The sequence below is a fragment of the Artemia sp. Qi Xiang Cuo genome, chromosome 14 (assembly GCF_049724085.1).
Source record: "Artemia sp. Qi Xiang Cuo chromosome 14, ASM4972408v1, whole genome shotgun sequence".
Lineage (NCBI taxonomy): Eukaryota > Metazoa > Arthropoda > Branchiopoda > Anostraca > Artemiidae > Artemia > Artemia sp. Qi Xiang Cuo.
Window position 1 is genome coordinate 65,248,680 of NC_142807.1, and position 26,547 is coordinate 65,275,226.

The 26,547-nt window shown below is 35.2% G+C and overlaps 1 protein-coding gene and 1 non-coding gene across 2 annotated transcripts in view; one reads left to right on the forward strand and one right to left on the reverse strand.

Annotated features, from left to right (window-relative positions):
* The first annotated feature begins 2,273 nt into the window (after nt 1-2,273).
* The window catches only part of mRpL3 (mitochondrial ribosomal protein L3), an 84,782-nt gene continuing 60,508 nt past the window's right edge, over nt 2,274-26,547 (forward strand). Inside the window, exon 1 of the mRNA XM_089100616.1 lies at nt 2,274-2,413. Within this exon, the coding sequence (XP_088956742.1) occupies nt 2,340-2,413 (74 nt within the window). The 5' untranslated portion in view covers nt 2,274-2,339. The remainder of the gene's footprint in view (nt 2,414-26,547) is intronic.
* TRNAS-GCU (transfer RNA serine (anticodon GCU)) lies at nt 22,434-22,515 on the reverse strand. The gene has a single exon. It is a non-coding gene; the product is annotated as a tRNA-Ser (tRNA).

The window sequence follows — 26,547 nt, forward strand, 5'->3', positions numbered from 1 at the left end:
GGATCTCAAAAGCTGATTTTCATCAACGAGGACTTTCACTTGATTTGTCATATTCTTATTCTCATTCTCAATTGCAACAACTTTCGGTTCTAGCGCTGAAACTATCGATATCGAGTCAGTTACTGTAGTTTCTAGGCTTTTAACACGATCCTCAAGGCCTCTGAACCCAGTTGTTAATACATCCAATTTAGAGCTATTTGCAGTAACAATCTCCAAGATTTTGCTGAAATTATCTGATAGACTTTTTAGTTCGTGTCTCTCATTGCTAGATTCCGTGGATTCCTGAGACATATCCAAATTAATCTCTTGCATAGACCCATCTTGTATACGAACTTTTCTCTTTCTGCCCATTATATGTTAAAAAAAAAAAAAAAAAATGTTATGTTTCATTCAGTCTCAATTTAACGCAGTCAGACACTTGATAATAACAGGATTCTCTCGCTCGCCAATGCTAAACTCGTTAATCAACAAAACAGGTTCCCCGAGCATAAAAAGGTCTTACTCGCTTGGGTTCATTTTGATAACTTGCTTAAAAGCAGTGATGCCCAGCAGCATAGGTGTTTCCATGTTTCACTTATTGGGTCAGATACACAGAGAGTCTTTCCTTACTGTTCCAGGTACTAAGGAATCACTCAATTGATAGGTATATAGTTCATAGTTCTATTTCTAAATGCCTACTAAAATTGCAAAGGCCTACCTTAGAATGTGCCAGCCATATGCTCCGGCACTAGAGTTATCAAGTGGGTCCTAATTTAGGCAAATCAACGCTCAGGATGCAGCGTGTTAACACAAATGGTGGTATGAAGTGAGCAATCCCTCGTATTTAAATCAGCTGGATTTTTTCACGAATAGTTAATTGCGCAATCTAACCAAGTACTTTGGCCTATTTTCTTTTTTTGTTACGAGTCAATAACTCCTTTTTTGTTAACTCAGGTAGTCAAGATACGCTAGGCAATTCATTCGGAATCATAATCCTTTGACGAAACCTGAAAACATTGCCAAATCTAAACTAGCTTCACTGAGATTAGAATTCACTGAAAAGCGTACTGGTTAAAAATATCCAATTTAATAGCAGATGCGTACACTTTGAACTCTGAATCAATACTGAACACTAGTACTAGTACTAATAACACTAGTACATTCCTATTCTTTTACATCACCTGTCGAAATAAATAACTTTCTAAGATTCTAATGCACTCGTGTAAATGATCGAAAAAGAAAGTTTCTTTTCATAACCTACTCTGGACGGGAATTTTTGATTCAATGCTTCAGTAGAAACGAAGCTGATGGCAAATAAAATCTTTTATTTTGAGGGATAATTTATATATAACGAAGGTAAGCAATAACAATGTAATGATTGTTTTTAATGTTTAATTCCCGTTTTGATATACCAAATTTTAGGGACGTTGGCTTGATTAGGAAAAACCCTATTTACGCCCCTGCTTTTTGTACTCTGACATTAATTGACTTTATTTTGTTTCCTGTTCGTAATAGAAAAGTAAATAACTGTTAATCATCCAAAGGGCGCCGGGTGGAGGATTTTAAAAAATATTGGACGCTAAAATTAATGTCTTTAATTTTATATTGCTTTGACTTACGCTAACTTTCTTTTATTATTGTTGTAATTGTTTATTGCGATTCCTGTTATACAGCAAATATTGCGAGCAACGGAAAAAAAGCAAAAAATAAAGTAAACTTATTTTATATAAAAAATAAATTAAAACAGTACTCAAATAGATTAGAATAATAGCAAGTTTATGCCAAGGAAGGTTCTTTATGTGAATATTATGTTTTTCATTTAATGATGTCACAGGGTTGCCTACACCGAACTTATGAATTTTTGGTCCCTTAGAATGAGTTGAAGCTAACCTAAAGAAGCTTGAACGAATTTTTGTTTTACTTGATTTAGTAGAAACCATCAAAAGAGGGGAAGTAAAATATCTTTATAAGTATGACTGTTTGTGCAGTGATTAATTCTACTGTATATGTGATTTAGCATGAATCCATGGGTATGAGAAAAAGTTGAACCAACTGAAAGGCCAAGATACGTATTCTTGTCATTGACTGAATCGAAGAGGGGTCATAGGTTATATAAGCGACATGGTAACTTTCACCACTTTTGAAAATGAAGAACACACACTTACCAGTTTTAATTTCAAGACCAGGCTTTAGATATTGATCTTGCAGGTTAATGAATGCTTCATCCTATTGTTCAGTATTTCCGGAACCGGGGATATTTGCTGAGTCCCCATGAAAAGTTGGATGCTTTTGTCCGTCAATGATGCTTTGATGACACTTGGCAGCATAAGTGGGAGCGCAAACATTTTCAAAAGTGAAAAATGGTAATCCGTTCTAGTTTACAAATTACCCTTTCTTGCCTTAAAGTATCAGCTGGAGAATCATGGAAAATTGGGTGAGGCTGAATTTTTTTTTGGATTAGTTAAAGTTCAAATTTTGGTATAAGCCTAGAATTGGGGCTGTTGAGAAAACAGTTCTCATTTTTTGATAGCCTATGTAGAATAATTGTAGCCTAGTTATCACATTTTGACTGCAGTTCTACTATTGATTTAACCCCAATCCCCATAATTTGTAAATATCTAGCCGAAATTTTGTATTTATAATGCTTTTTGCCAGTCATTTTTTTCAAATAGGGCCTAGGCCTATTATATCTTAGTAACCCAACAGAAAGAACCATGGTAGCCTAATAAAATAGAAGTTGTACCAGTAGATTCATTATTGCATGCCACTTGTAAATATTATATTTGTGTTTGTGATTTATACTCTTTGTTTTTCTGAGGGCCCCTGATATAGCCTAGGCCTAAATAACATCATTTTTTTTTCTCATGGCATGTTGTGTCTACCTTGTAAATCAGTTTAGCCTATTGTATTCTTGATGTGGAAGAATCAGTAGAAATTTAGAATTGTGGCTTCTGATAAGGAGACATGTTAAGAAAACAATTCTTAGGCCTACTTTAAAATATGAATAATGATCCTAGTTAACATACTATCCAAGAGGAGAACCTTTATCATCAAGTCTTTCCTCTTTTTTCCTTCTTTTTCCAACTTAAACAAAAAAAATTACAATTTTTCCACACTCTCAATGCAATTTGTAAATCTTTTGAAATTGCTGCTATAAATTGTTCTTATAGATAGCATTCATCCTGGTCATTGTTAATAAGGTTTTTTTTAATGCTAGATAAAGCAGTGGCAAAAATACAAAATATTGCTATATATATACATATACATACAGAGTATATATCCCCCCCCCCTTAATGTGTAAATATATAACCAAAAATGCATTATGATCCTAAAAATAACCAAATGAACTGATCCCCAACCCTTGAATATATCCAAATCAGGGTAGATATATGTACATCAGGGGGGTGGGGGCAACATTTATTTGTTATGTAAAAGAAGGTTATATTTAGAATCAGAATGCAATTTTAGCTATATATTTGCACATTAGGGAGTGGGGGTATATACTCTGCATGTATATGTATATTTATAGCAATATTTTGTATTTTTGCCACTACCTTATCTATCATTTAAAATAATGGAACTAACAATGACCAGGATGAACTCTATCTATAAGAACAATTTATAGCAGAAATTTCAAAAGATTTACACATTGCATTGAGAGTATGGCTAAAATTGTAATTTTTTTCTTTTAAGTTGGAAAAAGAAGGATAAAAGAGGGAAGACTTAATGATAAAGGTTCTCCCCTTGGATAATATGTTAACTAGGATCATTATACATATTTTAAAGTAAGAATTGTTTTCTTAACATGTCTCCTTATCAGAAGTCACAATTCTAAATTTATACCAAAGAATCTAGCCTGTCTGAGTTACCACAATAGAGTTATGGTAAATTTTAACTTTTTCATGTAATTTAGCTAGGAAAAAAATGTGCACATCACTTTATGCCTTTTTTGTGCTCTTTCCAAATATAACTTCTTCTGGGGCAAATTCTTTTTGAGTCCCTAAAGGGCCTTAAAACAGCCCATTGTAACCAGAAGTTTAAAAATATTTTCATAAAAAACTGTCTTGTGAGAAAAAAGTGCAATTTGTAGCTGATTAAATAATTGCAATTATTAATTTGGTTAATCTTAATAGTAAAATGTTATTTTCAAAACTAATTTGTAGGGAGTTCTAAAAATTTGCCTGAAACCCCACAAAACAGCAAAACAAAAAGTACACCACTTGGATCACCATTGTTGAAAACCCTAAATAGGAAACTTATAGCCCCTACCTTGAACAACAAGGAAAATCACATTTTTATATAGGAAGCACTGATGTGTTTTTTTTTTCTTTTTTATTTTGCTAGCAGAGGACTGAAACATCATAGAGAGTTGTTTAAGGGCTCATTCAAAAGCTGATTCTTATCTAATTAGCTTTAAAATAATATTTTAGCTTTAAATCTGGCCTAAATTAAAAATTATAATAAATTACCTTTTTGAGCCCTATTAAGGGCTCAAAAAGCCCTGGTGTTTTTAATGTTTTCTTTTAGTTTTTATATATACTAGGGCAATTGGCTATCTGGGACTATAAAGGGAGTGTTATGCATTGTCACAAATGCAAATATTATATTTGCATTTGTGCATAAAATAGGTATAATAGCATAATAGCATAAAAAAAGGAATCTAGTGGTACTAATTTATTTTATTAATGTGATTCATTCTATAGTGTTGCTAATATAGAATGTTACCCATTTTTTTCAATGACAGGGTAGTAGAGAATTTGAGCCAGCATTTTGTCAAGATTTGATTGGAAATAATTATGTTTTAATTATACAATTAAGTGTTCTGATAATGTTAAAGGATGCAGTAGCTTTTGGAATTTTGTTTATGAATTCAGAGATGTCAAAAATTTTGGAAGAGAATTCCCCTCTAGCATATTAGGCTTTCTAGGTCAATTAGAAAAATGGTAAAATTATATGCCTAGATGAAATGCTTTTGGTACTGTGAAAAGTAGCTAAGTTAAGAAAATGAAACTCTTAGGAACAAATTAAAAGCCTAAAATATACATTTGGAAGGATCTTAGAAGCTCTGATCTCTGCTCTTTCCCAGTTTCTAGAGCTTAAAAATTACATAGATGGCATGTCTATTATTTATTTTTTGTGCAGTACATGCTAATCTAGCTTGTTGTTGAACAACATGACAACAACAATTATTGGCATACAAGTAAAACAATAATGTAAAAAAACAATATAAGTTAGACTAGATCAGTCAATATCACTTGCTAATTTCTGAAGCATCTCTTAAGAACCAATTCTGATTTTATTTACTCATAGGCTATTATTGATCAAATATCCTCAAATCAACTATGGTAAAAGTACAGCTGTATGAACATTTTATGTATTTATATCACAAAAACAGGTTTGAGATATTTCTAATCCTTTTCAATGGGTCCTTGTAATGGCTTCAAGGATTTGAATAATACAATATATATTCAAATAGCAGAAGAGGGTGAAATGCATGCATGCAGCACCTTTTTTTTTGGAAAAGGTGTTGTTTTGGTGTGGATATTACCTTAAAATTACCTTAAATCGCACTAGCCAGCGATAAGGACGAATCCTGTAGACGCCGGTCAATGATGATGGTGGCTCAGCTCATCGGGCGCATCCCAAACTGTGCGCCATGGCTTGCTGCACCAATCTCTGTCAACAGCTGACTTGAAGGCTTCAGTATTAGGGGACATGACTGCATTCTGGCTAAGGGAATTCCATAAGCCAACCACACGGTTGGAGAAAAATTTGTTTCGCAGCCTGGTATTAGCGCGTTTCCGGTAGAGCTTTAGGGGTGCCCTCTTGTTCTTGACGAACTATCTAACTGGAATAAGTCAGGGATGATATCGTGGTTGCAGATCAATTTGAATGTCATCAATACATCTCCTCGCTTACGTCGGTATGTGAGAGATGGTATTTTGAGCCTCTGAAGTCTGGTAGAATATGGCAAATTTTGAAAACTCCTTATGCATTTCGTTGCTCTCCGCTGCACCGATTCCATAATCGATTGGTCAAGCTTGTTAACTGGCGTGGCAATGGACATCCCAAATTCTAATTTTGGTCAGATCAGGCCCTTTAGGAGCTTAGTAATCACTGCTGGAGATCTACTGCAGAATGTTCTCTTTATTATACTGAGAGTTTGGTTGGCTCTGGCTCCTGCAGACTGCATGTGTAAGTTGAATTTGAGCTTGTTATCAACCAAGACTCCCAGATCTTTTTCGCAGTGACTGGTTGTAAGTGGCTGTTTAAAACCACAATTGGATTCCATAAAATACTGGCTGAGAGGGTTGTTTGCTCCAAAGTGTATGACCTTGCATTTCTGGATATTAAATTCTAGTCGCCAGGTTTTTGCCCACATTGAGAGTGCATCAAGATCTGTTTGGATGTCTTTGGTACTTTGGGGGTCATAAATTGGACCAATTATTTTGGAATCATCAGCATATAAGCAAATCTTATTCTTTATGATTGAAGATGCATCATTAATATAGATGTTGAATAGAGTTGGGCCCAAAACCGTGCCTTGGGGTACTCCGCTATCTACATCTGCTGATTCTGAGAAGAAAATTGATCCACCATCCCCAAATACTCTTACCACCTGCTTCCTGTTGGTAAGAAATTGCATCGTCCAATTTATGACTTCATCGTGGAGGCCTATTGCGTGGAGTTTAGAATTTAGCCTCCTATGACATACTTTATCAAATGCTTTCGCTAAGTCTAATAATATCATATCAACTGGGGATCCCGTGTCCATAAGTTCTGTGACATGCTCGTAAGCATCAATGAGGTTAGTATCAACTGATCAACTGGGGCGGAAGCCATGCTGGCTAGGAGATAGTAGCTTGTTCGCATTTAGATGTTCAATAATGGCTGAATTAACTATGCCTTCAAGAAGTTTTCCCACTCCCGAGGTGAGACTAATTGGTCGATAGTTGCTGGCTTCATCTCTGCTGCTTCCTTTATGAACAGGTGTAATGTAAGCTTCCTTCCAGTCTTGTGGAATAGATTTAGTAGTTAGGGACTTTTGGAATAGTAGGGTGAGAGGATGTGATAGTACTGCATACGTCTCCTTTAAGAGCCGAGGGGGCACTCCGTCAGGTCCTGTTGATTTATTTGGGTTAATCTTCTTTAGTCGAGTCTCTACATCTACCTTAGTAATATTAATGGGCGGCATACTTTTTTGAATTTCGTACTGCGGGGGGTCTGGAAGTGGGGCATTATCTGCAACTGTAAATACTGAAATAAACTGCTTATTTAATGCATTAGCTATCTCCCTTGGGTCACAGATTTTAGATCCATCTTGTACAAGTTGAGTGACAGAATGCCTTCCAGGCTTACCTGATGACACATACCTCCAAAATTTCTTAGGGTTAGTGTTTGTTGCAGCTGCCACTGATTCCTCATACTTCTCGGTGATATTTCTGGAGAGACTTCTAAGCTTGTTTTGCGCCTGCTTATATTTTGTGTAATAGTCAGCCTGGTTTTGATTCTTTGTGTACAGCTTCCAGTATTTCTTTTTTCTGTTCCTAGCCATTTTTATTTCTTTTGTAATATACGGGAGGGTTTTTGGTTTCCTTTTCCATTTTGTAGAAGAGTGATTTTCAATAGCCTTCAGTAATATTCTTTTCGTAGTTGTCCATGACTCTTCCACATCTGTATTCTCAATGAAAGACCAATCACATTGAGTCAGTTCCTGACGAATTAGACTGTAATCAGTGTACACGTGTTTTGTAAATTCTAGTCTTTGGGGATACAGTCTAAAACTGCAACTTATGACAATGTGGTCACTAGCTCCAAATGGTGGTAGGGGCTTGATGCTTATTATAGACTCTTGGTCTTTTGCTAGTAGTAGATCAAGTAGCGAAGGGTTCTGGCTATTTCTATATCTTGTCGGGAAGTTAACTGCCTGGTACAAAGAATGATTAAATAGGCACTCCAGGTCTTATTAAACTATTATTAAACTATATGAATGCAAAACAGTGCCAAATATAGCCAAATTATTTCAGAAATACAGAAATACCAGAATCTCAAAATCCTGGTAAAGAGTGTGGGCCAAATAAACCCTCCACTCTGTGTACTTGCCTGTTAAAGATAACCACATATTGTTAAAGATTTGAAGAACTTGATTCTGAATTTTCAAAAGTTTTTCATGTGCTTTATACCCAAGATTTGTGAACCACAAAGGGAGCACAGCTGTCATAACAGAAAAAGAAACATATGCCATATTGGCCTAAAATGAGTACAAAGCCTTGGTAAAATCCATATATGATATTGATTGGTCCACTCTAGATTGTTCTGCTTAAAAACTTTATTTCCTCCCTTTTTTTTATTATAAGAGATAAGCAGGGTCAGAGTAGTTGAGGATACAAAACCCAAGTATATGCTGCATTATCAGTGAGCCCCCCATCTCCACTCTCATTCAGTGTCATTACTAGCCAAAATGTTTTTTTTTGGGGGGGGGGGAACAAGAGATTTTACTGACTGTTTTTTTGTCAATAATTAGCATAATGTTCATTTCAAATACGATTCATAAAATCACTGCACAATTCAGTAAAACTGCTGCATTTACCAACCAAGATTCAGATTTTGGCACATATCATGTCACTATGTTCATGCTGTTTATTTATCCAAATGGAAAGTTCTGGCACCATCTATGAAATCATGACAGGAGCCAGTAAAACTTCTGCGTTTACTGACCAAGTTTGAAATTTCTGTAGACAACATGTCAGCATTTTCATGGTCTTTATTGAACCAACATAGAATTTTAATGGCACTGGAAAAATTGTGGCACAAAGCACCACGATTTTACCAAATTATTTCTTTTACCAAGTGACCAAAAACATTAAAGGGGGGCGTCCCCCCCCCCATACGTGATGACCCTGTTCTCATTTGCTGTGAACTATGTAGAAGTAGGCCTATGTCTTCCAGAAGTGAGTTGTAATACACTTGCAGAAATAAAAATGTAAAACAAGCAGGAATATATTCAGATAATTATTAAGCCTAAAACACATGTAAATTAAAAATAACAAATTGTAATTATGTAATTGTAAGTAGAGCCAAAACCAACAGAAATTAAAATGAATAATCAAGAAAACCTAAAATAAACATAATCCCTTTGAATGAATCAGTGAAACCCAGAACAAACAAAATAAAATTAACAATCAAACATAAACAAAAATTACCAAATTAGAATAGAGTAGAATATGATTTAGCCCTACAAGCATTGAGTCTTGTATTAGGGAGGATTGGAGGATTTTCTTTAAAGGGAGGGAGAAAACGGCGATGATAGTCAGAACTAAGGCACTTGTGACCCAAGTTCATGGTGAGGATGTGATATTGTGATTCCAGTATAGTAAGTTCAAGTCTAGCCAAACCTTCATCATATGTAGTATAGACTGTCCTTAGTATAATTATTATTGCTCTTTTTTGAATACGTTCAATTTCAGAACAATGGTCATTGGTCAACCCAGGGTGCCAGACAGGACAAGCATATTCCAGACAGGGTCTTATATAAGAACAGTAAATTATTTTAAGGTTTTGGATTGATATGGAGAACCGTTTGAGATGGGAGAAAAATTTAAGGAGAAAACTACCAGATTTAAATATGTGGGAGTCCCATTTAAGGTTGTTGTCCAACAGCACACCAAGCAGTTTAACCATATTTAAATTTGGTAAGCAAAGGTAATTATTCATAGGGGGTATATTTAAAAAAAAAGAAAATAGCATGAAACTAATTTTGGGTATGCTTAAGTTAAGTTTAACATTGTTAAGATCATTCTTTAAACTGTTATTGAGTGAGTTCAATCAATCAATTTATTAATAATAAAATCAAAACAATTACAAACGTAAAATGTATACATGCCCAATAAGCTCAGCTTGTAAAGGGCCAACAAAACAAAATAATACACTATTATAAACCACATAAAAAAAAAAAAAAAAAAAAAACTGGATCAAGAGACATTTATGAAAATAGGGGAATTAAAAGGAAACTACACATATAACTGAAAAAAATATTTAAACAAAGAAAAGAGATTGTAAATAAGGATTAAATTAAAAAAAAAAAAAATTAAAATCAGAAAAATATATTGAATGAAAAGAAAGAGATATAAATTTGGATGGAATGCAAAAAAAAGCAAAAAAGGGGAAAAAAATTACTATACTGGAACAACCCAGTGAGAAACTGCCTTTGCAGAAAGAGATAGAGGGACATCAGGAGGGATGGAATTCCATAGTAAAATAGATTGATAAACAGGAGACCTCTGACCTGCTGTTGATGATGTTTAGGTAGAATGAATCTGCAATAAGAGCTACGTAAAAAAGAAGAGTACCTACCTGAGCCTGATAGAAAGAAAAACTGCTGCAGAGATGGTGGAAGTGTACCTAGAAAAGCAGAATGTGCTAAATAAAGGTAACTTTTACCCACAATACAATCCAGCGGAGCTATTCTGGTATCAGTATAAAGATCAGAGGAAGGGTAAAAACAAGGTAGAAGAAAAGTAGCCTTCACTGCCCTATTTTGGGCTCTTTGAAGTGAGCAGAGAAGAGATTTATCAGTACTACCCTGGACAGAACAGCAATAAGAAAAGAGTTGAGTGTAACATTCAAAGGGTTAGATGTTTGACAAAGATTCAGTAATGCCAAATCATCCACAAATTTAAAAGAGTTGCCAAAACTTGGTAAACATTATTAAAAACAATTAAAAATGCTAAAGGACCTAATTTAGTCCCTTAAGGTGCTCCACAGGAAATTGAGGAAAAACCTGATGAATCCCCGTTAGGGAGGACTACACATTGCTCATGGCCAGACAACAAACTAGTTAACATATCCAGCAGCATAGACAACAGCAACATTTTAAGAAATTTAAAAATAAATTTCTTGTGAATTATTGTCTCAATTTATCAGTAGTTGTACCAAACCAATCGTGCTCAAAATCCTCCTCAGGGCCAAATTGTAGTGTTTTCTTTTGTGGATGGTGATGTTTTCCCCACAGTAGAGTGCAGACGGTCTTGTATCATATTACTATCTTTTCCTGTTTAGCTTAAAGCTTATTCCAATAGGCAATGCAAAGAACTCCCCCCCCCAAAAAAAAGTCCCTCTGGATCCCACCCTAAATACTAATGAAATTGATCCATTTTTGCCCCATCTTGGCTAGTCAAGCTCTCTATCACAAAGCTCACATGAAAGCTCAAATTCTGAGAATAGGACAATGATCAGTGTTGGAGCTAATGTCACCATAGATGATAATGGATTTCAAGAGGTCCTTTCTAGGAGCTCCAAAAAAAAGGAAAAAAACGTCCCCAATCAAAAGTATTTCCCCTCACCCTGTCCAAGTTTCTCCTTCCCAAAAATTGGGCATTTACCTCAAAATTACTCCTAATAACCCCCTTTGAAATAACAAAGATTACTACAATAAGGGTTGCAATTTTCAAAATGTTAAAATCAATGTTTTCTCTTAACATTCACCGTGATGGATCTTTGCTAATAGCTGTCCAAGATCAAAAATCAGCAGATATAATACTTAATCTAAAATCTCTTCTGAATACCCCAATTAATTCATCTAAATGGAGCCCAAAACAATCCCCAACAAAAATAGTAGTATATAATGTTCCCCTAGAAATACCAATTCAGGAGTTATAAGATGGGCTCTCAGATAGGGCTGGTAATACAATCCCTGTAGAAGATGTCACTCAACTGGGTAAACCCAACTCTAATGGATTAAAAACAAGTAGATCTTTCTTATTTACACTGAAGGAAAAAATTAATATCCCAGAAAAGTTATTCCTATTTGGGCAAATCAAATTACACAAGGAATACAAGCCAAAGCCTATCCAGTGTCAGAAGTGTCTGAAACAGGGACACACAACAAATAAATGCAATAAAATTTTCCTACCTTGTAGTAATTGTAAAGGCTCCCATCCTAAAAATTTTAGAACGTGCAACAGCACTCGGCCTACATGTATTAATTGTGAAGGCATATATGAATCCACCAATAAATCACAATACCCTGCATATAAGAAACAAGCCCTAACACTCCAAATAGCAACAGAGAAGGCCATTCCGTACCCTTTTGCAGCTATGGAAGCAAATGCTGCCCAATCACACCAAATAAAACCTATATTGAAATCAGATAAAACTCCTACGTCAAACACTCTCAATGCATCAAGTACTCCTTAATACAAAACACCATCCTTTAAGCCCCCTAGCTCACATCTCTATCAGAAAGAATCACCGATCCAACAAGCCTCCTTGCCTAGTGAGATAAGGTCGGCCTGGCCCCCCCTCCCAACAAGAAACAAACCAGAAACACTACCAGGAATTAATCCCTTAACTGACAAACTGGATGCACAACCAAACATGCAATCCCAAAATATATGCTTATTCATTCTAAACTGCAATGCAGTTCAGGCCATGAATATACAACAACAACAGAAAACAAAATCATTGCTGAATCGGCAAAAATCTACATCCCTAATCATATGCTCATTCAAGCAAAAAAAGATCTTGCTTTACTATTAACACAGCTGAACATTGATACACAGTCATATGAAAAATAAATCAACAACACATATCAATACTCCAGTAGAAGGTAAGATCACTTACTGAACATAAGTTAAATGAGTTAATATCTTTAATAAATAATAATTCCATCAATATTGCTTGCCTCCAAGAAACTTTTTTAACCCAAAATCAACAAATTGAGTCTCTGGGATACACTATCCTGAGAAAGGATAGATCATCAGAGAAAAAAGAAGGTGGAGTAGCTTTAATAGTTAAAAATAATATAAAATTCTTTGGCATCAACTTTCCAGATTTTGTAAATGATGTTGATGCAATTGGGATCAGTGTTTGGCTGAATAATACAAAAACTTACATATTAAGCTTTTATAACCCTAATGGCCTAACTACAGATGCCTTGGATTTCTTCAGCTATATAAGTAATTCTAATATGTTGAAAAATATCATTATTTGTGGAGACTTTAATGCCCATAGCCTTTTGTGGGGGAATAAACCAGCAAATAAAGCTGGTAAGATCATTGAGCGTATGATTTCAAATAATAATGAATTAGCTGTTGCTACCCCTTCAAACCTGAACACATATTCTACCCCCAAAAGTGGCAGTTTCTCTACAACTGACCTACAAATTGTGTCTTTAAATATTTTAAGTAAAAATTTTATAAATAAAATTGATAGTCTATGTACTGACCACTTTGCCATAGTTTGCTCCCTAAACGAACCTGCTGAAACCCTATCACATACCTCCAAATATATCAACACTAAAGCAAATTGGCCTATGTTCCAAAATAAGCTAAATGATGAAATTACAAGTTTCACCCAAAATTCATGCATTTCAAACGCAACAGCTGAAACACATGCTGAAGTTTTGGCATCTTTTCTAATAAATACAGCTAATCATGCTATCCCCAAGACAACACCCAGGAAAACCTTCCCTAAACATATTCCCAAAGCATGGTGGACAAATGAGTCCCAACATAAATGGAGAACAAAAAGGCAACTTGTAGAACATTATTAAATAAACACTCAACTACTACACATTTAAAAAAATTAAAAGCAGAATTTAATCCAAAAAGGACCATTATAAATGCCAAATATAACTACTGGAATAATTTTGCAAAGTATCTCTACTGAGGAACACCCGATCTAATTATACATAAAGTCATGAGCCACACCTTTGGGACATAGACTTCCCCCAACCCCCTCCTGTCTGAACTTTACATAATATTACCCATTATGACAATGATAATGAAAAAGTTAAGCTATTTGCCACTCTTTTTGTTAATAAGTTAACATCAAATAATTGTATCAAAATGCCCCCAATTCCTATGAACCCAAGATACCAACCTCGCCCAGGATCCCAGTATATAACCAGTCCATTTTCAATCCAGGAAATGAATAATGCAATACTTCATATTAGGACCAAGACTCCATCATTTTCCCCATCACAGGAGTAATCATTATGGGCCTATAAGACTCAGGAATACCTACTGAATACCTATTTCAACCCCAAAAGTGGCAATTTCTCCACAATTGACCTACAAATTGTGTCTTTAAATTTTTTGAACAAAATTTACATAAATAAAATTGATAGTCTATGTACAGACCACTTTGCTATAGTTTGCTCCCTAAATGAACCTGCTGAAACTTTATCTCATACATCCAAATATATCAACACTAAAGCAAATTGGTCTATTTTCCAAAATAAGCTAAATGATGAAATTACAAGTTTCACCCAAAGTTCATGCATTTCCAACACAACAGTTGACACACATGCTGAAGCGTTGACATCTTTACTAATAAATACAGCTAATCATGCTATCCCCAGGACAACACCTAAGAAAACATTCCCTAAACAAATTCCTAAAGCATGGTGGACAAATGAGTGCCTAAATAAATGGAGGATAAAAAAGGCAGCTAGGACAGAATTCACAAAAAAACCAACACCTACTACATATTTAAAAAAAATTACAAGCAGAATCTAATCTAAAAAGGACTATAATAGATGCTAAATATAAATACTGGAATAATTTTGCAAATAATCTCTCCAGAGAAACAAATGAGCCAATTATACATAAAGTCATAAGCCACATATGTGGAAAAAAGACTTCTCCCAACCCACTCCTGTATGAGCTTATACATAATAATACCCATTATGAAAATGATAATGAAAAGGCTAACCTATTTGCAACTCTTTTTTTTAATAAGCTAACATCAAATAATCAAAGCATACTGTCCACAATTCCTATGAACCCTTGTTACCAACCACGCCCAGGATCCAAGTACATAACTAATCCATTTTCAATCCAGGAATTGAATAATGCAATACATCATATTAGGTCCAAAACTAGCAGTAGCTATGACAATATACACCCTACATGGATAAAGAATCTCACACCTTCATACAAACAAGAACTGCTAAATTGTTATAATCACGCTTGGGCATCCTCTAGGTTCCCCAATATATGGAAATGTTCGTCCCTCCTACCACTCCTAAAGAAAAATAAACCAAAAGATAATCCTGTGTCTTATAGGCCCATAATGATTACACCTGTTATGGGGAAAATAATGGAGAAAATGATTTATCACAGACTCCTCTGGTTTGTTGAGAAAAATAACATGATCCCACACACTCAAACTGGATTCACGAAATACCACTCCTCAACAGATGCTTTCATTTTGCTAACAAATGCAATAAATGAATCTTTCTCAAAAAATAATATCCTAGTGGCAGCTTTCCTAGATTTTGAAGGAGCTTATGACAATGTGAACCACCAAATCCTTTTAAATAAACTTGCAAACCTTGGAGTACCTCCTAAGCTAGTATCCTTTATTAAATCCTTCATAGAAGTGCGAAGTTTCATTGTTTGTGTTGGTTCAGCCTCTTCACCCCAAAAGACAATTTCCAAAGGCCTACCTCAGGGAGCAGTCCTCAGTTGCCTCCTTTTTGCCCTATATCTCTGGGACATGAACCTACCCCACACAAATCTACAATATGCTGATGATCTGGTGCTATGGTCATCTGACAACACCTTACAGATAGCACAGTCAAATCTGCAAAAGTCACTTTTCTAGTTTGAAAAATTCTCTCAACATTCAGATTTACCCATTGCACCCACCAAGTCAAAAATAATCCAATTTCACCGGAAGCGAAACCATGTTAATGCAAAACTAACTCTAAATAAAACAACTATTCCAGAAGATAATAATATTAATTACCTAGGTCTCATGCTTGACCAAAAACTTAATTTCCACCTCCACATTTCAAACACAATAAAAAAATGTTATAGAAAAGCAAATATACTAAAAAGACTTCTTTCCACACCCTGGGGTTGTAAGGAGAAAACCTTACTCCAGTTTTATAAATCACATATAAGACCCCATATTGACTATGGGCTCATTGTCTATGGTGCATGTGCAAAGACCCAGATGCAAAAAATTGAAACAACACAAAATGATATAATACGTCTCATATTTGGTCTTAGGAAACCCACAAGCACCAAGTCTCTGCTTATGGAGAGTGGATTAACAACAATAAGGGAGAGACGTAGCTTTCTCTCGATAAAACATCTTACAAAAATTGAATCAAATAGCTCACACACATTACATAATTGGTTAAGAAATCCAGCCATGTATAGAGGTATTGCAGATGAGTATGCCAATATTCAAAAGAAGTTCCCAGTACCAGCAAAGTCTATTGCACCTACTTTCACAAAATCACCTCCATGGAATTTTTCATATCACATAATAAATAATGAATTTTAAAAATGGAATAAATATTTAACAAACATTGATTTTGTCCAGAAAAAATTTGCAGAACTTAATACAATTACCTATAAAAATCACTTCCAAATATTTGTTGATGGGTCAAAAATGTATGAGAAGGTTGTAAGTGGTGTTTTCCTTCCTCACCTGAAAATTGCAATGGGAGAGAGATTATTTAATAATTTATCTATAATGTCTACTGAGTTAAATGCCATAATCATGGCATTAGAACACCTTAAGCAAAACCAACCTTTGATTAAAAATTCAAATAATATTATCATCTATTCCGACTCTTTATCAAGCCTTGAGTTGCTGGCCTCAGCTCCTCAATATAAGTTGGACATTGACACTTATCATTGTCTCAGTATTATTGATAATCTTGCTTCAAGTGGCATAAAAACTTACTTTCAGTACATTCCTAGCCACTCTGGCATAAGTGGTAATCATCAGGTTGATGAAATAGCAAAAAATGCTATAAATATTGACCAGCCAAGTGGGAGACCAATCCCAATTAGAGATATTTACCGATGGAGGCTATCAGATATTAATTTTAATAAGATTAATCCTATCCTTTCCCCCTTTCTCAATAAGTATCTTTCTAAAATTTATTATAGAATTTGTTCTGGAACAAATGGACTAAATTTCCTTGCATTCTCATATAAGCTTTCTAATTCAAGTGGTTCAATTCCCCTGTCCCCTCTTTGCAGGCTTTGTAATATGAATAATGAAACAATTGACCATTGCCTATTTGAATGTAATATGCTGACGTCTGCACAACATACCTTGCTTTGTAAACTGTTAAAATACTTCAAACACCACAAAATCCCACTATCAGCCAAGAGCCTAGCCAACTGCACCGGCACACAGAGCATAGAAATCGACATCTATCATCTTATATTTGAACTCCTAGAGTCGAAAGATCTGCTGAAAGATATCTGAATATATCTAATAAATATGAGGCAATCAAGCCAGTAGCTCTGTAGCCCACAGAGTGAAGCAAAAGGAAAAGGGCTAAATAGTTATACTGAAAAGCCCGCCTGCTGTTAAATAGAAGAAGATCTTGCAAAATCATCAAAATCTCAAAATTGTCGAAGGCTTTGCTAATATCAGCAAAAACAGCCTCAGCGTAGGAACTATTGAACTCAAGATGTTTGAAAATAATGTCAAGTATATAAATTAAGCAATGCGTGGTGCTATGATTTGGCCTACAGCCAAATTGATTTGGGTTTATTTTATCACGAATATTGTCAAAAAGGAAATTGTAAATAAAACTTTCAAAGATTTTAGAGAAAATGGAGGTTTTTGATATTGGTCCCAAGTCAGAGGGAACTTTTGGGGTCTTAGTTTTCAGTATAGGAGATATAATAGCTTGTTTAAAACACACTGGAAAAATACCATCTACAAAACATTGGTTAAAAATAGCAGTTAGAGGTACACTTAAATACTGGGCACATTCCACAATTAATTTGGTAGGGATATCACCTGGGTATACTGACTTATTTGTGTCAAGAGTTTCGAGTTTAAGTTGAGTCTGATGAATTTCAATCACAGGAATTTCACTCATTGCACTGTTGGCTGGCATATGTTGGAGTGGCGGGTGAATTTTACAAATTGAAGCAAAATGATTATTTGTGACATCTGCACCCACTGGGTCACCATTACTGTCCAGTAAGAAAAACTTTGAAGAGACATTTCCCATGAGATCTTGAGATCATGAGATCTCCACACGTTTGTGGAATTTCTTAGGGTCCAAATGCAATAACTTATTGAGCACGTGAGCACCATGCTCCTTTCTTGCTTCTCCCTTCTCAAACGGTTCAGTCTGGCAGGAGGCATTAGATTTGTTGACTTCGAGATGGTCATTATTACTTGGAAGGTTTGGATCTGGAGGGGATGATTGAATTTCCATCACAATGTTCAGCAGGTCATTGCCCGATAGACAACATGAGGGAATAATTGGGAGAGGCTGGGGTTGACTGAAACAAGTATCAGCAAAAACAATTACCTTTTTTGGACTATCCTTGTTTAAACTATCCTTTTTTGCAGAACAATCTAGGCATAGCCAACTTTGAGTCCATTGGAAACGTTCAATTCCAGCACATTGTTCGTGGAAGTGTGATCCACAGTCATTGCATATCAAACAGTTTAAAGTTGCCCTGCAACAATCTGAATATCAACTGAATTAAGAGTGAGGCTTAAGGCACATCCAATCCTCTAATAGAAAATTTCTGTTTTTTATGAAGTGAAATACTCCTTGATCGCCCCCCCCATGAGAATACTCTAAATACAAATGTTATTTTAGTAACATCATTTTTTAAGATTCTTTTCTGTTTTCTTGTAACTATTAGTGTGCTAAATACTTGCTTAGACAGGCCATTCATAATGGCAGGCTTTTTTTTGTTTTTTAAGGAAATTAAGTTTATTTCTTTGTTAGATTGTTTTTCTTGTTGAAAGACACTTTGTTTGATAAAATTCTTTAAATTTTCTTGACAGTTAGATCTTTTTACACTAAAGATATGACCTACAATTACATTGACACTAAATGTAGATGAAATCCTTATCCCCTATCTTTAGCAAAAACAAGTTTCTATGTTAAGATAAAACATGTAATTATTGCTAAGATATAAATCAAGGAACAGTCATTGCTGGCAGTGGGAAGAAGGATAGAGCTGGCAAAGGTCAGTCTTTATGCGTCTAATTATACAGTACAATCATAAAAGATCCAGCCAGTTGCAAGGATGCAAACTGGCTAGTGAGGAAAAACTTTGGGCTGAGGCTCAAGGCTGTGAAGTTACTGAGCCAGTGGATGGTAGACTCTAATATAGCAGAGAAAAGGTGGATTTTAAAAATCTTTGATAGGTTGCTCATTGGTAGTTTGCTGGGGAAATGACACAAAGTCAAAAGTGAAAAGATTAGTATGAAAATAGGTAAACAGGTACTTGCAGATAAAAAGATTTCCCCCAAGAAATATTGAACAGCTAATATTCTTGGTTTGGGCACTTTTTTTTTTGCAAATCCCCAGCTTTTGAAACTTGGAATTTAGCCCATCAACCTAAAAAAAAAACAGTGGTCTAATTCATTTGAGTGAAGCCTGCTTGACCAATGTTCAGGGCCTATCAAATTCAAAGATAATCAGGGCTCATTCCCACAGTAGGTCGGGGGGCTCAAAAGTTGAATAGGTATTTGAAAATTCTTCCCTTGTACTTTTTTTTTTTTACAAAGCTTGGAGGAGCAGGATATACCTCTTTAAATTATCATTTTTATGTCTAATTGGTCCAAGGTACTTACCCTGTAAGTTTCTAGCTGATGAGAACAAAAAATATACCTAACTTTCTGCCAAAAAAATGGCAGTGGTGTTCTATTAGAGGAACCCCAGGCCCACTAGTTCTAACAAGGTGCAACCTGCGCACCTTTTACAAAAATTTGGCAATTGAGTCGGGTTTGTTGGAGGGGCCAGTGGACTGCAAAAAAAAATATTAATTTTAACTGCAAAAAAATAACTGCAAAAAATAATATTTGGAAACAAAAACCAAAGCATGATTTTAAGCCAGGAAATGAAGCAAAAAGATAGAACCAATATTTCATTAAAGACATCCACTTAGCTGTTCATACTACAAAAAAAACTAACCTTTAAAGTTACTTAAACAGAAATAATGCTGTTTTGTTCTTTCTGTTGAGGTAACTTCAAAGAGTTTACGTGTTTTCTTCCTATGTTTGCAGAACAGTTCCACCACGCTTGGCACAGTTCTGCCACTCTTGGCACAGTCCTACCACACTTGGCACATTTCTGCTACAATTGGCAAAGTTCTACCACACTTGGCACACTTCCAATATACAATTATTCACAATAATTATTTTGCTGTTCTGTGCTTGGTTTTACTGGATCAGAATCAGAAATTTTAAGATTCTTATTATGGTCATTAGGCTAAATATCCCTAGAAAAACTTGGTTTTTTTGGATTTTTATCACATGACTTGGTTGATTCTACTGTTTTTGGAAAAACTTTAAACTTCCTTTAACTTTTTCAAGAAAGTGAGCAAAGTTTAGTCAATAGCAGATGATTTTTGAGAACTTTAAAATAAACCACATATATGTAATTGTGGTTGCTGTGATATCTGCAACCTAGTAAAGAATTAACCACAGCCATAGTAATCAAAAACTGTCTTGTGAAAAAGAATTGCCATTTGTAGTTGATTCAGGTATTGTAACTATTGTCTTATAGTAAAATTTCGATTAGTCTTTGTATTACGATTTTATTTTGAGAATAAATTTATAGACATTTGAAAACTAGCCCAACACCCTCAAAAATGTTGTAAAAAATGTACAGTTTTGGTTCACATCAACAAATCTATTGAATTTTTTTAAACAGTGTGCTTAAGTTTGTCAAATCATTGATGAAAAATAAAAAAAAAATAAAATCGCTATACTAATCAAGATGACTGGAAAAAACTATTGAAAATGAGTTTTTCAATAGTTTGAACCAGCCTCTTTTGGTTTGGCTAAATATACCCCTCAATATTCCCTGAAACTTTCAACTTAATACTCTTAGCCATTCCTGAGATATTGCTGATAAGGCCTTTTGACAACCAGAATACAGATAGTGTCTTGATTTTTTTTAACATGCCCCTCAGCATCTCCTGACAGTTTCACCTAATTCTTAGGCCAATTTCCTAAGCATTTTTGGAGACCCGGGATCAAATATACTCCCTTTCCCATGAACGAACCCTATATGTAAGCAGCCGGCAACTTGCATAATTTATAGCTCTTCCTCCAGGTGTTTTGAGGAATGTTATCATCCCTGGAGGCATAGTTGTTTGACCTGTAGACTAATTTAAACAAAATAGATATCTCGGAATTTTGATCAGATGTCTTTGGAGGAGGGCAGTTTAAAAGGGCGTGAGGGGGCTGGATGCCCTTCAATCACTTTTGACTCTTAAAAAATACACTAGCACTTTCAATTTCCAATCGAACGAGTCCCCTTCGTAGTTATCGACCATTCCTTACATATAAAGGGACTCTGAGAAAAAAAATATACATTGTAGCCTAATAGGCGACGCTAGAGCATTACCTTGGACAATTAATTTGTTGAAATGCAATTTGGATTTTAAAACTAAATTTTAATATTCAGTGAATATATCCGATCTGTGCTAGTTTTAAGCTAAATATTTTAACTATAGATGTAAAACAACTGAAGGCTGCAAGTTTTGAGCCGTTAAAAATTAACCAAAAGCAAAACAACTATTGGCCTTTTCGGGCCTTAGTTCCTGGCAAACCAGTATCTAGAAAAGGGTAGTTGAATCATTCTTATTCTTTCTTTTTGCATTGGAATCAAGTGTTCAAGTATATCCTAATTTCTACCCACAGTCTTCTTACCTTTCAGTGCCTTTTCTTTCTTATCAGTAGTCTTTTTTCGGTTTTTCATCTTCTGTGTCTTTTTCCTTTACTGTAAAAAGGGATTTTCAAATAAATATATACTTTTGGCTAAAAATACTGATTAATAATAATAACGACAAAAAGCTTTCTCACCCCGCCCCTCTCTCTCTTTCTCTCTCTCTCTCTGTCTCTATTTCTCTCATCATTGTACACTTTGGCTTTTCTAGTTCTCTCAGAGCTTTTTTACTTCTCATAGTAATGAAACAAAATGTTGCTGAATTCTGGGTTATAAGGAATCGCTGAATTACAGATGTTGTCATTTGGAGCTAAATATTGACTCTAATCGTTTTAATCTTTACTTAGGCTACCTCTCCATTTGTATTTATATCAGGTAATTATCCGAAATAGGAAGCTAAAGAACAAAAGAAAATCATCTTCATTTGCTGATGTATAGTTTACTCTTGTTTTTGAAACTAAAGGGGCCGGGGGGCGGGAAGGGAATTTTACAGTACAAACAATGTTAAAGTGTTTTAAAAACACTGTGTTCAGGATCCAGGACACGTGAATGTTTGGAAGTTTTTTGAAAATATGATACAACCATTACGTAATTTTTTTTAATGGTGTTATATACCTGAAATATAATATAAAATTTTCTGAGACTTATACAAAGCTATTTCTATGCCCTAATTATCTTGCTTTAGATTGTTGTTCTTACTTAATAATATTAATTTAACCAAATCTAAAAGTAATGCCTTTTTAATTTTCCTCTGGGAAAAAAAATTCGACGAGGATGGGATTCGAACCCACGCGTGCAGAGCACATTGGATTAGCAGTCCAACGCCTTAACCACTCGGCCACCTCGTCTTGTCTTCGATTTAGATTATGTATATATTATTTAAGATTTTAAAAGGTGAATTCTGTACTCACTCAGCCCTCCATTGGCGCCCATAAGCTGAATTTTAGGGGAGGGCTTAGCTGGTCTAATCGGCACTTCCAATGCTGTATAATAGAAATCTCGGTAAAATTCTAATTTAGCTACTTTTGGCTATCTTGGAAAGGGGTTAGGTTAGGAAAATGAAAATTTCAGGGATTTGTCTACAGACTAAAGTATGTCCTGGGAAGGTATTTTGAAGTACCTGCCTCTACAGCTTCTCCCTCCAGAGGGTCCTGAAATTTGCCTACATAACAGGTCTGTAACAATTGAAATTTTGACAAAACAACATTTTAGCTTTATTTTCAGTTATCAGTTTCTTTTTCTCTGGCTTTAGTTCTGAATTTCTGTTATATGAGTAGAATTTCAAGTCTTTTCAATATTTCTTCCAAAATATAGGAAATGTATTTGCATATCTTTAAAACCTTAGAAATTTGGATTCAGCAAAGTTGTGAAGCTGAAAACAATTTTTTGTACTTAATTTAAGCAGAAGATCTATTTTAAAAAGTTTGACTTTTATACCACACAGATTTTTAAAGGTCATTGAAGGTCAGGGCCATCTAGAGGGAGAAGGAGTGGAGGTAAGTTCTTCAAATACCTTCCCAGGACAAACTTTAGCCTGTAAACCAATCCCTGAAAGTTTCATTTTCCTAACCTAACCCCTTTCCAAGATATCCAAAAGTAGACAAAGTAGAATTTTACCGAAATCTCAAAATGAAAATATAAATTATAAGGCATCATCATTCAGCTAAGGGGGCTGGAGCCTCCCTCTGCCCCCCCCCCGTATATGGGAGCCCTCAGAACTTATTATTATGAAGGAGGAAATGACTAGTTTTAAAAACTACCAGAGAAAGCTGAGTCTGATATGAAAGTAGAGAGTTTAGAATTAGACAATCTAGAAGATGAGTAGAGTAATTTTAGGAAAATAGCTTGTGAAGTAGGCTAGCAGAAGATTTCGGTAAACTTGTAGCCGATAACATAATTTAGCTAGGATGAAAGTGAATGCTACATTTGATGCCTTTTTTCATCCTCTTTCATAATACGATAATCACTTCTGGGGGGAAATCGCATTTTGATCCTTTAAAGGCCTCAAAATTTTGGCGCCACACTTTTTCTGAATTTGGGAAGTAAAATTGCAAGAAATTGGTTTAAAAGATTTGCACCAACATGCTGCTCCAAGCTTCCATTTTTTCTATTTCGAAAATTCTGCCTTAAATCTCGACTCTGATTGGTCAGTTTAGAATTTTTTGCTTGAAAGTTGCACACTGTTCAACTCAAGAAATTATGAACGTCATGTGCATAATTGGCCCTGTAGTCGACAAGTGTGACTATAATATAGACTTGGCATTAATAGTAAAATGTTATTAGCCTATAAAAATAAATTTGCAGAATCATGGTTTCAGCAGTAGCTGCAACCTAGTAAAGGGTGAACCACAGCCAATAGTAACCAAAAGTCGAAAACGGGTTTAGAAAAAACTGCCTAGTGAAAAAAATTGCCACAAGACACTGATTCAGGAATGGTAAGTATTATTTTGTTTCGTTTTAAAATTAAAAGTTTATTACGAAAAGAAATTTATTTTGATTTCGAAAAAAAGCCTGAAACCCCTCAAAAATAGCGTTAGATCAAAATGAAAAGTATTCTTTTGGAATCAGCATGGTCAAAAATCCTATGCAGGGAAATTACAGTCCCCCTCCTTGAACAATAAGGAAAATTACTTTTTTTGCATGGGTAGCACTAATCTGTCTCCCCTTTTTTCTTCTGTTTTTTTTTTTTTCAACAGGCCTAGCGGGTGACCAGAAAATAATAGGGAGATGTTTAACGGCCCATTTGAACGGAAATTAAATTTGCTAGTGCCTTTTTTAACTGACCGAAAATATTGGAGGGCAACTAGCCCCCCCCCCTCTCGAAAGGTCCCTCCCCCAAAGTCGGCCTATAAAAATTCCGAGATAGCCATTTTGTTTAAAATAGTTCAAAGGCCCAATAAATATGGTTTTGATGATGATATAACCAACCATAGTCTCTGGGGAAGGGTTGTACGTGGTATCGGGCGTGTCGGTATCGCATGTAACAGTAGCGAACCACAGCCCATCGCAACCAAAAGTTAAACAGCTCGTTTTGAAAAAAAACTGCCATCTGACACTGACTCAGGAATAGTAACTATTATTTCGGTTCGTCTTAAAAGTAAAAGTTTATTGCGAAAAGAAGTTTATGGTGATTTCGAAAAAAGTTTAAGCTATCAAAAAGATTGGAGGGCAACTAGCCCCCTCCCTAAAGGTCCCGCCCCCCCCCAAGCCATCCAATCACAGTTTTTAGATAGCTATTTTGTTCAATATAGTTCAAAGATCAAATATCTTTGGTTTTGGTTATGATTTGACCCTCCATAGTCCCTGGAGAAAGGGCTGCACACTGTATCCGTATCGAACATATTAGTATCACGCGTATCGGTATTGGCGTATTGTTATTAGGCGTATTGGTATCGCAGGTATCTAGACAGATTTTTCATAGCTCATATAAAATATATTGCTCATATCGATGTCCTTCCTATAAATTCAACCATCAGCAAGTTCCAAATGGCACTAAAACGGTACTTTTAGGCCCATGTCTCAAGTGGAAAAGCCGGGGCTAGTGGGCTACCAGTACTTTTTAGAGTGATGTTTAATGGCTCATTTGAAAGCTATTGCTCACATTTATATGCTCTTAATTCATTTTACTATTCGCAAGTGTCACATAGCACTAAAAACAATACTTTTGATATCACTTCTTAAGTAGAAAAGCTTGGAAGTATAAAACGAAATCATCATTCTAATAATTATGTTCCAAAACCGGTAACTGGAGGTTTAAATGAACACCTCTCGTATGTTCCTCCTCCAAGCCCCCTTAATAAGCTACGCATTAATATATAGCTCTAGTATATCAAATAGTATTATTAGAGGCGTGGTTCTGTTGATAAAGCGTTCGACTTCAAAATAGACTGTTTTCCGTTAGATCCTGTGATGCACTCATTTTTAAAGCATGTCCTAGGAAGGTATTTGGTCAAGCATTTTGATTCAAAAGGGAATCCAGTTCATGGTTTCGAACGACATTCTGAGTTGATCTCTAAATCCATACCCAACGAATGGCGTAATTTTTTAAAAATCCTGTGGGGGGGGGGGTCAAAGTTGGAGCCAATTTTCCCAAATCAAGTGAAAATGGCAGAGAAAATTGAAAAACAAGCCATATAGTAATAAAAAAGGTAAGGAAGTACTAAAGAAAACTGACCTGTTTCAGTGGATGCTTGAATTATGCCGGCTTATCTTAGTTTTGACAACATTTTTGGAGAAACTGAATTTAAACTGGGTGGGGGGGTGCAAACTGGGGTATGGAGAAACCTTGAGGTCTAGCAGGGGAAGTTGCCCCTCTGCCCCATAGCAAATTACGCCCCTGACCCCAACGACTTGCCACTAAGTGGTTGGACAAGTGTAGGCATGTGGTTCCGGAACCCCTCAAAGTTGTATATATAATAATTATATATTATAATATATATTGAAAACCCGTCGTATACAATAAATGTACAATGACAGAGTATAGAAAAATGCGAAAAGAGGAAACAAAACGATAATATACTAAAGAAAAAAAAATAATAACAACAAAAGCAACAACTTCTTAAATAGTATACAAAATAGTACGAAAAGTGGAAACTGAAAGATAACATACTCAAAGATTACAACAGAAACAACAACTTCTTCGAAAATAGCAACAAAGACAACAACTTTTGAAAGGAGAAAAAAATAAAAAAAAAATAAAAAAAATTAAAAAAATAAAAGGGAAACAAGAGGGAAAATTAAACAAGCAAACTTACCCACTCGTGCTTTAGAATTGCTGTTTTTTTTTTGCCGGCTAATAAGTGTCTCAACAGCTAGATTTGGGTCCGCTAGGTTGTAGCGCCGAATCAAAAAACTATTTTTTGTCCAATGTGACAATTTTA